Consider the following 13359-nt stretch of genomic DNA (forward strand, 5'->3'; position numbering starts at 1 on the left):
CATGCATCTCCATCTCTGTCCTACTTCTCACTACCTCACCTGGTCCCCAGGGTGTACCCTACACCCCAAGCCTGACACTGACACAGAGATAAGGAACCTGAGGACGCAGGAGGCAGTGACCCTGTGCTCCCCACATCACCAAGGCCACGTCAGTTCTTGGTTTATTTACAAGAACACACCCTAATAAAAACTGGTCAAAGCAGCCCGCTTTTCTCACCTCAAGAATTCCCCCAAGATTTTTCATCAGGGAGAGCTTGAGCTTGTCCCACACAGGGGAGGGCGGTGTGTAAGCAGCTCATCTACACTCCATGCCTGGGCTGACAAGTGAAACACGCTGCACACACGTGTTCCAGAAGACTGAACCAGACTGCTCACCACATAACACGGGCAGCCACAGCACAGATGTGAAACCACGTCCATCACGGTTCAGCCGACAGAGTAAATGGATCCCAAGTGTTTGTTTTAAAAGGAGCAATCAGTGCCCTAAAACTTCACTGAGGAAGTCTTCTGTGCTGGTTCTTTAACCCCAATGATTTTCTGATTTTCACACACACACACACACACACACACACACCTTCCACTTACTGTATTGTCAGGACCAGATTCACCCGGAAGTACAACAGTAAGGAAAATCAGTAATTAAGAGACTAATAGAAGAGCTGAAAGCATCAACCTAACTTGTGTTTCAGGGTAACAGGAACTCCGAGACTGGCAGACACACAGGGTTGTATTTTTCCTTTACTTTATAATCAACTTATGCTAATATAAACCAAAAGCACAATTTGAACTAAACATACATTTCACTCATGACTAATTACAAAGCAGGCATTTCAAATCAGCGTTGAGCTCATGTTTTTAGAACAATTATTTAATTTTCAGGGTCCAGTATCTGTCAAGTAAATCACCAATTTCCACTTAAGTCTTATTCAATACAAAGAAATTGAGTTAGTACAAAGCTATTTCACAGCTGTCTTTAAAATCAAACTGCCAAAAACAAGCAGCATTTGGGGTTTGCTTTGGCATCCCCAAACCGAACATTTTTGTTCCACTATTAAAGAACAATACCAGAAGTTACATTTTATTATGAAGTTTCAAGCTGGGCTTCAAAATCTCAGATTTTAAACTGCGATTTTTCACAAATATTGAAATGTATGTTCACAAGGATAGAGTTGGCTGCAGAGCATGAAACATTATTTTAAAATATAAACATGTATTTTTAGCTACTAATACATTTTTGTTAATCAGTTTTTCTTCCAACAAGTAGCAAACTGGATCTCCTACTAGCAAACACAGACCTTCAAAGAAAAGACAACAACCCCATTTCTCTAGTAAAATGTATTTACCAGGGAAGTACAGACTGCTCAAATAATAAATGATTAATAAATTGTTACTAATAAATTAACCAAGGCAAATTATGGGGAAGTGAGTCTGGTTGGTTGGGTCAGACAGGGTTGCAGGATTTGGGCATCTGTCACCTGTTGGTGACATAATTGAAAGGAACTTACGTGCGGGTATGCAGCACAGCAGAAGCACATCAGTCGGAGCGGGCTGGGTTCCAGCCCTGCCTGGGCCTAGTTCTGGTGGATCACTTCCATTCCTGGCCCTTGGCTTCAACATTTCTAAAATGGGGAAAGCACCTGTCCCCATCACTGGGGATTAATGTCATGCTTGTGAATCCTGGAAAAAACCCAACACGCTTACCCTGTAAAGCAAAGGCAACTGATGAACAGACTAAAGCCTAGAAATTTCATTCTATTGCAATGTGATGCAGAGACCTTTTCCGTAAATAAAAATCTAGAGAAATGATATTACACTGTTATATAATTCTATCACTTCCTGAACACTGAATGGAAGACCAGTTTTAATACTGTTGCCATCTACAGAATGCGAAGGGTCTAGTTGTAAAACTGGCTTCGTACTTTTGAGTGTAAAATCATGAGATTTGTTGATTGAATGGGATACTCCCAAACACTCAATTTGAGCCATCCGGCTGCCCCTCTGGAAGCTCACCGGCAGTTTGTTGTCTTCAATCTAGTTGTGGAGGGCGCAGCTCACTGGCCCATGTGGGAATCGAACTGGCAACCCTGTTGTTCAGAGCTCGTGCTCTAACCAACTGAGCCATCCAACTGCCCCCCTTTTGTACTTCTTAAGTTTTATTGTGAATAGGTTTTTAGTTATAAAATGATCAGGCATTATATTTATTTTTAGAAGGTTCTGATGGAGCTGCAGCTCAGAAGGAGTGTGTTGGTGTATCAGTGTACCACATTCTGGCAGATGAGCTTTGAGATCCACGGATTTTTGAGGTAACACTGAAAAAGCATGAAGGCTTTCCCCCTGCCCCTTGTGAAATTCATTTTCTTAGCAAACACAAGCCATGAATTTTAGAGAAAAAGAAGTATTTTCATTAGTAAGATTTTATAGTACCTTCAACATCTGCCTATCTTAAGTAATGTACCCTTTAGTGAAGAGCAAATTTTTAATATGTATTTAATATTATTTAAGTATCATAAAGCATGTTTTTCAATAACAAGTGTTTTGGGGTAATAAAAATATAAAAAATACATCATGGAAAATGAATCTGAATTTCTATAAATACAAAAGATCTATACCATGCCTTTTTGTAAATGAGTTTTATCTTTACATTTGTCTTTTTCACTCTTTTTCTTCTGTTTTTCTTCTGCTTGTTTTTCAAAATAATCCCGAAGGAGGTGGTCCAGCTGTGCTTCACACTGTCTGGCATGCTGCAGTCCATCTTCCCTTCCTTAAAAAGACACAAAGCATGAGACAGCTAGATGTCCTAATGCCCCCATTGGTCAGCTCAGGGGCAAACTCAGCCGTTCCTACCTGAACCCCTCCAAGCAGTAACCCAAAAGTCAGTTTTAATTCAAAATGCTTAACTGAAACGCCTTTTTATTTTACCTTCACAATGCTGGATCACACGCCCCCATAGGCGGTTTTTTCTCAGGCAGGCTAAATTGCCCACGATCAGTAAGTGCCTCCTTCCTCTGGTCAGTGCAACATTCATTCTTTTTTCTGAGTCGATGAACCCTACTTGTCGTGTCCTCACACAGGACAGAATGATGATCTCCTTTTCCGCCCCTTGAAAAGCATCTACTGTGGACACCTGTACAGCTCTCACTTCAGGCTGGTCGAAGTCCACCGCGCTGAGCAAGTGACAGAGCTGTGAAGGAAAGAGGGATGGGTCACGCAGCGCAGTGGGCACGAGCACCCTCAGCCCGACCTTCCTCACAGCAGCCACCCTACATTAACAGTGGATTTTCATTTTTTCTCATGATGTGTGTAGGTTTGGTTAGCTTCTCAAATGATAGGTAAATAACAGGACGACAATATAAACCATGAAACACAATCAATTGATGATTTATCAATTCCTGGGGCACTCTTTTGGATATGCTAATTTAATTGACAAATAAAGTAATAATGAAACATGAAAAATATGAAAAAATTTAAAAAGCATAAAAACCAGTTATAAGTAACTGGCTCACGTGTACACTAATATCTGGTATCTATCTTTGATTTGCTGATAAAATGTAATAATAATGAAAGAACATTTTGGGAAACACAGATTCATGCCATCTGTCCCCAAACACAAAGCATACACCACATGTTCTTCCCTGTAATTTGTTTATTTGCATTTGTGCCCCAACAGCTGTAAACTGAATTCAATTAAACCTTGTTAGGTTTACATTTAATTATACAGAAGAAAAGCCAGACCAGACAAAAGTCAGAATGTTTCTTTTTTAATATATTAATTACAGTCGGGAAAGTTTTTCAAACACCAAACCAAACTATGGCACATGTATCAAACACTGCAGTATAAAGTCGTAATATTTAATATGACCTAGTCACCTATGTAGCACCAACCTTGTACATCTGGGCTTTGTATAATGTTATCACACCAATCACAGAGCCCGCCACTCCACTCGCGATCAGTGATTGAATCAGCTTGAGTGTAAAGGCAGCCTCTGCCGCATTATGAAAGCTGTTACCTCTCTCGATCTGGAATAAAAACCAGATCCTAATCACATTTCCCAGAAATGCTGCGGAAGGACCCCGGAAACCGCAGCAACAGGAGTAACCTCGGCCGTGCTGACGCGCACCAGCAGTGATGTCACTCACCTGCTCGGCTCCCGAAACGTGGTAGAAGCACAGCGTGGGCAGCCAGGCCAGGAGGGGGCCCCTCTCTGCCTCCGACACGCCGTTCCTGAGGTTTCCGGCGTAGAACAGATCATTAGCGACAGCGCTGATTGCTGGGTGACAACGGTACTGAGTTCTCAACAGAACTGGCTTGTGACCCTAAAGAATTTCAATGCATGCAGAAAAGTAAGAAAACCGCATTTTTTTTCCTAATGAGAAAAAAAGGTAATATTTTAAAATTTAGAAGTATTGCTTTATTGTCTCTTAGTAAATGAATTATAAACATGACAAAATAGACTATAAATAAAAAAAATTTAAATTACTAAAAATCCTTTCATGGTAAACTACTATTATACCACAAAATTATAAAATATAAAACAAGACTTATCAAGTAAGTTTGTTACCTAACAATCTGCTTTCATAATCTATGTGGAGTTGGCCTAACATTCGACTGGAAAGGAATCTTTAAAAAAACTATGAAATGTTGTTGATAACTCATTTATTAACTTTCCCCCTTGGGTAGAAGCCATTTTCATTCTGAATCTTCAAAGAAGTTCCCAGTTTTGTTCATGCATCATAAAGTCCCATCTACCTTAGGGCTCTTCTGGGGCATGATCTTTCTTTTAAAAGTGCTCTGTAGCACTGTTTGAACATTCTGAATAGTTATCAGGTACTCTAATAATAATACATAATAAAATGCAGGATTAATGATCATAGACAAGGTACCGTCTATGGGAGAAAAGCGTTTAAGAAAAGAATAAATTCTCAGTCCCTTGAGGGCAAAGTCTGTGGATAAGTCAAAGTCAGGGGCACATGAAACCTCCAACAGAAAGCTTTAGGTATAAAAATGCTCAAAGGGGGGTGGGGGTGGCCAGTTAGCTCAGTTGGTTAGAGCGTGGTGCTAATAACACCAAGGTTTCCGGTTGGATCCCTGTATGGGCCACTGTGAACTGCGCCCTCCTTAAAAAAAAAATAATTAAAAAAATAAAAAGTAAAAATCCTCAAAGGATCATTCTTTGTAACTAGAAACAACTAAACATTCAATGTTAGAGAAATGACTAAATTATGGTATATCCACACAATATAATACTTAGTGATTAAACATATTTATGACAACAGTGATGATTATAAAGCTATAATAACACAAGGACTGATTTATTATAATGCAAAGTTTAAAAAAGACAGGATAGAAACTATATATTTATGGGATGGTCTTGACTATGTAAAAATACATATATATTTTCCCCCCGTTTTATTGAGACATAATTGACATATAACATTGTATAATTCTAAGGTGTACAACGTGTTGATCAGATGACATACATTTGCAACATGATGACCACCAGCGCCTTAGCTGACACCCCCATCACCTTACATAATTACCCTTCTTTTCTGTGGTGAGGACATTTAAAATCTAGTTTCTTAGCAACTTTCTAGTATACGCTACAGCATTATTAACGATCAGCACCATGCTACCTGAGACCCCCGGAACTTACTCATCTTCTCACTGGAAGTCTGTACCCTGTGACCAACATCTCCGCTCCTCCAGTAACCAACCACCACTCTAACTCTCTGTGCCTATGAGTTTGGCTTTTTTAAGGTTTCACATATATGTGAAGTTACACAGTATTTGTCTTTTCCTGTCTTAAGGTCCATTCGTGTTGTTGCAAATGGCAGAATTACCTTCTTTTGTATGATTGAATATTCCATCATATATGCCATAAAAATGCATGTATTTGGCATATGCATACACCTCTAGGATGAAAGCTGGAATGAAAAATACTAAAATATTACAAAGGGTTTTCTCCTGGGGGTAGTGAGGTTATTATAGATGTATTATTTTTTACCTTTTTACTTTTCTGTAGTTTCTACACTTTCTATAAGGAGTAATAGATATTACTTTTATTTCTTTTAATTAATTCAGAACCAATTCAAATATACAGAAAAGCCAGAAAATATGACACCTATTTAACCCACCACTCAGAATGACATCAGTATTTCATCATCTTCAGATCTCTCATCTGTTAAGAAATAAAACGTGACGTATGTAGCTAAGCCCAACCTCATCTCTCTCCTACCTCTTCCCCAGAAAGAACCTCAACGCCTACTGCATGCCCATGCAGTTTTGTACACCGACTACACTGGCAAGTACCTATGAATAATATATATTATTTGCGTACTTCTGAAATTCACATAAAGGGCATTTTACTGTAAGTGTCCCTTCGTGCCTCACTTCTTTCAACATATGTGGTTTTAAGAACTATCTGGATATGGGATACGTTAACTCACCTTAACTGTTTTCTGTTATTCCATTCTGTCACTAAAGCCCTTTTTAGTTTAGCCTTTACTTTCCCTTTTAAAATTCCCTGGAAAAAATCTACGTCACATTTTAAGCGACGGACGGCAGACAGTGAAAGAGGAAGGGCGTAACAGCACATAGTCAGCACCATTCGTGAACATGGACGACAGTTCATGCACTTGCTTCCATGGCATAAATTATCATCAGGAGGGTACAAGAAAGACACAAGAAAGATGCCAAACACTTCCAGGGACAGGAGCTGAGCAGTTGGGGGACAGGAGGGGAAGTCTTTTCACTGTCTCTATACTTTTTGGTTCCTCTTGAATTTGGAATCATGTGACCACGTTACCTATTCAAATCTTTTTTAATAATTTAAATAACTTTTTAAATTAAGATTTTAAAAAGCCATTCAAAAGACCTGATTCAAAAGAGGTTGGACTCTGATTTATCATAGAAGGGGTAGAAAGTTTTGCTTTTCAATTCAGTTACAATTAAAAATTCAAGACAAACGAGTTTGGGTCTTTAAAAAATTGTGTGCAACTCAACTCAAAACTCACTGCAACTTGAAACTCACTGTTAAGGAGGAACTTCGATATTAAGAAGGTAGAATAAAACTGCCTTGCAAAATCTATTCTCTAACATCTAAAGGAACAACAACAAAATCCCACTAAGAACAACAGCAAAGAAAAATTCAGCAGGGATGCAACAAAGAAAGGTTTACAGCCACCCCAATCCCATAAATTGTTAAAATGTGCTTGTCAGCAAAGAGACAAGACTCTGGGTGGAAGTGAGAAATACAGTACAGTGAGATTCCTAACGTCTCCAGAAGTCGCTTAACAAATGGCTCCTGAGAAGAAGCCTGAAACAGGGAAAGTAAACGGAACAGTTTTTAGTGGACGTGAAAGCTCTGAAGACCAAACACTGAGCTGATGGGATGTGCATCTGAGTCCCAAGAATATCCCCTCATGCTACCTAGCTCTCAACTATGGCCAGTCAGCTCAGGTAAGAGAAACCAAACACCTGGGCTACAGCGCCAACTACTGACAAACAAAAGAAAGGCCTCTAATTTCCAACCTGTTCAACAATTAGAATCAAAGTAAATAAAGCTTCACCTGATGCACCAGCAGAGGAACAACTCATCAAGTAGCACAAAAAATCATGGTTACATGGTTATCACAAGAAGAAAATGACACTTCTTCAGAAACCAAACTCAAAGTCACGGAAGACTGTCATCTAACTGACAGAGAATTCAAAATCACTGTCATGATGAGATACAAGAAAACTCCGCAAGGCAGCTCAGTGAGCTCAGGGATAACATTGACGAACAGAAAGAGGACTTCACCAAAGAGATCGGAACTCTAAAAGAGGACCAACAGAAATTCTGGAGCGGAAGGCTCAGTAAGTCACATGAAGACGGCATGAGAGGGCATGGAGACAGAAAAGCAGAGATGGTTCGGGTGGGAGAGAGAGACCTAAGGTTCGCAAAAAGCAGCAGCTGTATGAGAGCTGTCCCGCTCCGTGAGGAAGGGAAGACAGGCAAGATGCCCAGGAAGAACAGATGGGTCAGCTCTGTGATGAACTCAGTGTGTCCCCCACACAATTCATGTGCTGAAGCCCCAGGCCCCAAAGTGGTGGCGTTAGGAGGTGGGGCCTCTGGAAGGTGACGAGGGTTCGATGACATCATGAGGGTGGAGCCCTCATAGATCAGTGCCCTGTCAGAGAGACACACATCAGAGCGCTGTCTCCACCAGGTGAGGTCACAGCGAGAAGAGGGCCCTCACCGGGGGCCGGTCAGGGCGCCTTGGCCTTGGCCTCCCAGGCCCCAGAACCGTGGTACAGAACTGTCTGGTTTGTCTGTGGTGTTTTGTTATAATACCTGAGCGAAGACACTGACAGAGAACTCAATAAGCAGAACCAAAAAGAACAGAATCTCCAGTGTGAGAGAACTTCTACTACAGGATGAGTAGGTACAGAATGCTTTAAACTGAGATAGTCTATAGTCAATTTATAAACTTGAAGGTTATAGAAAGAGTTCTTGCATCCAAAGAGAAAACAATCAATCATTACAAGGGGAAAATACGCAGGCTGGTCTATAGTCTGTGCAGCTTTCCAGCAAGCCAGAATGCCATCTCCATTTAAAGGCAGCTAAGACATTGAGACATGAAAAGAACTCAGGAAAGTAGTCCTCTACAAGCCATTCTGGAAAAAACACATTTTTGATGAATCATAGTCACTCAGATGAACGAAGAAGCTAAGTACTGAATCTCTGAAATACAGAACTGATTCCAAATAACTGTACAAATTATGAATGTAGAATAAAAATAAAAGTGATGTAACCAAGAAAATAGGAGGTGACAAGAAAGGGGGGAAGAAGCACGAGAGCATGAACATCTCTGCCTGTTAGCAGAGCCCTCCATCCATTCCATCTGAAACCTCTTGTGACAGGGAGCTTTTAGGAAATAATATCTCTTATGGGTGAAGAACTATTTATTTGAGATTTAATAATTCTTTAGTTTCACTTCAGTTTTTCTTCCTCTGTTAATAAAGAACAGATTATTGAAAGTTTAAACAGCAAAATAATTGCTTAAATGCAATTTAAGCTAGCAATAATGAACAATTTTTTTTTTTTTTTTTTGCCAAAAGATTTTTAAAAATTCTTTTGGCTATAACACTTTAATCTTGTTTATAAAAATGGCATGATTTAAATTATTGCATCAAAACAACGGTAATGATGAAGAGATAAGCTCATGTGGCGTGTCCACATAGATTGTCCAGCCATGAAGAGTAAAGAGGGCATACAGACAGGAAACAGAAGAGAGGGCTCAGAAATAAACTCCCACAGGTCAATTGCTTTTGACAAGGTGCCAAGACCACTCGACGGGAAAGTGGATATCTGCATGGAAAAGAATGAAGCTGGAACCTTACCACACACCACACACAGAATGTTCTGGAAAAGGACAGAGGTGGTGGTCGCAAGGCACTGGGAATGTACTAATTGCCAGAACTGTTCCTGTTAAGATGGTTAATTTTATGTTATGTGAATATCGCCTCAATTTAAAAATATGTTAATGATTAATTTAAAAAATTCAAAGTGAAGCAGAGCTTGACAAAGGAGGGTATGGACAATAGAGACATTACAGGTTTTCTTGGTTTTAGAGCAAAAGCAGTATGCGTACTATCTACTACTGAAATGCAAGGGAAAAGATTCATTTTACAAAGAGGCACTACAATGACAGGGTTCTACTTATATTTGAGATGAGTACTTTCTAAACTCCAATTAAAATTACATTTTAGTTTTTTAGACAGGGACCAGTCTTCCAACATTTGCATTTTTTTGTTTGTTTTGATGTTATTTATTTATTTATATTTTTTATAATAAACATTTGCATTTTCCATCAACCTACAATTTATAATCAATACATGATAACGGTGTGAACCTAGCGATAGTACCATTAAGCAAAGTCGATCGAACAGCGTTTGTTCCAGTCCATTCTCATGAGCCGCTTCAGAAGCCTGGATAGTAGGCGGAAGCTGTTTGGGGTCTCCAACAAGAATCAGCTTTTCACACTCAAACCTAAACACAGAATTCCAGAAATTAATCTCAGCGGTGGGAAAAGCATGCACTGACATTCTCTACACCATTTTCTAAAATGTATTTCAGAGAAGTCACACACCATGAAGCGCTCTGATAAGTGACAAGGCTTCCAAGTGCCAACAAATGGATTACAAGGCTTTGAAAAGTCATGCAGTAAAGAATCCGTTCTATAACTTTATTGTTTCCACAGAAAGCCTATTAAGTGTCCCCTGCCTCTGCATGAATTAGCATTCACAGAACACACTAGCAGAAGCAGTGACTGTTGGAATCTATAAATGTGCACTTCGGAGCTTTCTTAGAAGTCATTTGGCTTAAACTCTTGCTTCAGAGATGAAGTAAATTAGGCTCTCAGGGGCTAAATAGCTTTCTAAATAGGAGAAGGATAGAGTGGGAAAACACCCAAGTTTTATTAAAAAAACTGCAATACTGTAATTTATAAGAAACACATATTTGGTCATTCAGATGACCAAAATCTATTTGTCACATATATTTGGTCTTTAACCCGTTTCTGGCTCATAGCTCTAGAAACTCTTGGAGAATGATGAAACTGCCTTTGGTCCTGTGAATGAGGTGACTTTTGGACACAGGTAAGGATGGGGGCTGGATGCCAGGGGAACCCACCACGTGATTAAAGGGTTGGGATTTTCCCTCCCAACCCTGAGCTCCGGCGGGTGGCGGGGGCTGGAGGCTGAATGAGTCACCATCTAAGTTCATCGGTGCTGCCTGTGTGATGAAGCCTCCAGAGAAACCCAAAAGGACGGGTTCCGGGGGGTTCCAGGTTGGTGACCGTGTGGAGATGGGAGAGTGGTGTCTGGAGAGGGCACTGAGGCCACGTGCCCCTTCCCACACCTGGTCCAATGTACCGGTCTCTTCCATCTGGCTGTCCTGAGTTACATCCTTTCACAATAAGCCGGTGACCGTAGGTGATGTTTTCTCTGAGTTCCATGAGCTGCTCTAGGAAGTGAAGGGAGCCCAAGGAGGGGGACGTGGGGACCCTGATTGACAGTCAGTGGGACAAGAGTGCAGGTGACACTCTGGACTTGGGATTGGCATCTGAGTGGGAGGGGTCGTTGGAACCTCCCACGTGTACCCAGGTGGTCAGAAGCACAGGTAAGAGCCTGGGCTGGTGGCTGGAGTCCAAAGTGTGTGTTTGGGGGTGAGGAGCGGTCTGGTCAGACCGGACCCTTAACCCGTGGGGTCTGGTGCTGTCTGTGGGTGGGTAGTGTCAGAAGTGAGTTGACTTCTTGGCCACCTAGCTGGTGTTCTGAGAACTGCTTATGAGTGTACTCCCCCACCCCACATTGGAATTGGGTCCAGGAATCCCTATTTGAAAAACCTCATGCAAACTGCAGCTCTACTATATTGTGTGGACACAGCCAGCTGCTGAATCTTTCCAAGCTTCAGCATCTGTATCAGTGACTTGGCTGTGACAGCACCTCGCACGGCTGCATCTGTCTGTCACGTGTCCAGTGTAAGAGTGAAACCCTTGGCCCTCCGTGCAGGGCCATCAAGGTCCTCCAACCCGGCCCCTGACCAGGCTCACCAGCTGTCCCATGTAAACACTGAGAGTCCCACCACGCAGGGACCCACCAAGCCCAGGCTCAGCCATGACATGGACCCTGCTCCTTGTCACCTGGCGACAGGCCCAGTGAGTCCAAGTCTAGCACTCTTCCCCCCACCTCAGCATTCTCCAATTAGACTGCACGGTCTTCTACATTTTAACACAGATTTTCATTTTCAACTTACTTTTCTTTATATACTTTATATCCTTTCATAATCTAAAACTTATTTTCAGAAACTAAACACATGAAGGTAAGGCAACTGAAGAACATTCTTCAGTAGAGTTGGGTTCTCAAACTACGGCTAGAGAGGAACCTTTCGTCCAGTTAGAAACCTGCAAGGTTCTAGAAGAATCCTAGCATGACAGCTGTCAAGGCTTTGAGGATCATGTGACCCAGGCATCTCAACTGCGATCTAACAAAATTTCCCTCTGGGTTCTTTTAAAAAATCCGCTTAACACTTGACTTGCTAAATTCCGTACGAGTTGGAATTGAGTTAGTGATGGGAGTGGCCGTGGCAGCTGCGTGCCCTGTGCAGGGGCTTTACCTTGCGATGGGGAGGAGGGCGGTGGGTTCCGTCATCTGGCTGCATTCGTCCAGCACAACTATAGGAAACTTAAGGTCGTTCATGCACGGGAACGGGCAGGCTGCACAGGTGACTCCAACGACGCGAACCTGTTACAAGAAGACCGTTAGTAGTTACCTGCTATTTAAAACAACAAGAGGACACATATACCAAAGGCCTTGCAGGCTAAAATCAGAAACGAGCTAGTCTTAATTCCTGGCAATCCGAAATCGTAGGTCACCTTATTGCCATGTTTTCCTTATTCCCACGTAAGAAATGGAAATCACAGAATACGGCTATTTACGCCACAGCCCATTAATATGGAGAAAAGGCACATTTGACATTCAGAAGGAAGGAATGATAATATCCAGATTTTAAAACTACCAGGGGTAATGTACATACTTTTTCCTTATAAATGGCGCTGGATAAAAACAACGCAGGCCAAAGCTCTCGCAAAGCGCGCTGAACGTGCTACCAAAGTACTTGGCATGGCCTTCCAGCGGATGCGCACTCCGACGCCAGGGAAGGTGGCTGCTAACTCGCACAGCCGCATCACAGCGCACGCACCTGCAGCCTGTAGGTTTCCCTGAGTCTTACAAGAATTGTGTATCATACCAGAAGACCACTGATCTACCGCAAAAAGCCTGATAAAAGCTAATGTTCTTCTCTGGTACTTACTATAAACAAGGGGAAAATCGATGAGTTTTCTAACTGGACGTGCCGTTGGCGGCACGGAAGTTGGACCCCCTCACCTGCTTCAGCAGGGTCCTATTGGTCCCCAGTTTATGCTGCTCGATACTTTTTCTCACGTAGACTCTTTCCACAGGAGTCAGGTCTTCTTTCATTAGTGCATGTAGTTCTTTTAATTGTTCACTTGCATTTTCTGAGCCAGCATGCAGACTAAGAAAAAGAAATACACAAAAGGGGCAGCCAGTTAGCTCAGTTGGTTAGAGCGCAGTGCTCTTAACAAGGTTGTCGATTGGATCCCAGCATGGGCCAGTGTGAGCTGCGCCCTCCACAACTAGTTGAAACAACTACATGACTTGGAGCTGATGGGTCCTGGAAAAATACACTTAAAAAAAGGAAATACATAAAAGAATGCCCCTCTTTATTCCATTTTCATAACATCACAGAAAAGTTAAGTACAGATTTTCTAAGTTAACCAAGATAAGGCTTTCTCCACTCT

At 41.6% G+C, this 13359-nt stretch overlaps 1 protein-coding gene across 3 annotated transcripts in view; it reads right to left on the minus strand.

Moving 5' to 3' along the window:
• Nucleotides 1-1850: 1850 nt before the first annotated feature.
• Nucleotides 1851-13359, minus strand: part of ZGRF1 (zinc finger GRF-type containing 1) — a 61523-nt gene continuing 50014 nt past the window's right edge. For all 3 annotated transcript variants that reach the window (XM_074338577.2, XM_074338576.2, XM_088792638.1), the window contains 7 exons: nt 12926-13073; nt 12156-12283; nt 9905-10028; nt 4138-4314; nt 3883-4017; nt 2920-3181; nt 1851-2761 (listed from right to left, as the gene is read on the minus strand). In XM_074338577.2, coding sequence (XP_074194678.2) covers nt 2604-2761; nt 2920-3181; nt 3883-4017; nt 4138-4314; nt 9905-10028; nt 12156-12283; nt 12926-13073 — 1132 coding nt within the window. In that variant the 3' untranslated portion in view covers nt 1851-2603. The remainder of the gene's footprint in view (nt 2762-2919; nt 3182-3882; nt 4018-4137; nt 4315-9904; nt 10029-12155; nt 12284-12925; nt 13074-13359) is intronic.

Source organism: Rhinolophus sinicus, chromosome 15 (assembly GCF_057876585.1).
Source record: "Rhinolophus sinicus isolate RSI-liver-muscle chromosome 15, RSI-T2T, whole genome shotgun sequence".
Lineage (NCBI taxonomy): Eukaryota > Metazoa > Chordata > Mammalia > Chiroptera > Rhinolophidae > Rhinolophus > Rhinolophus sinicus.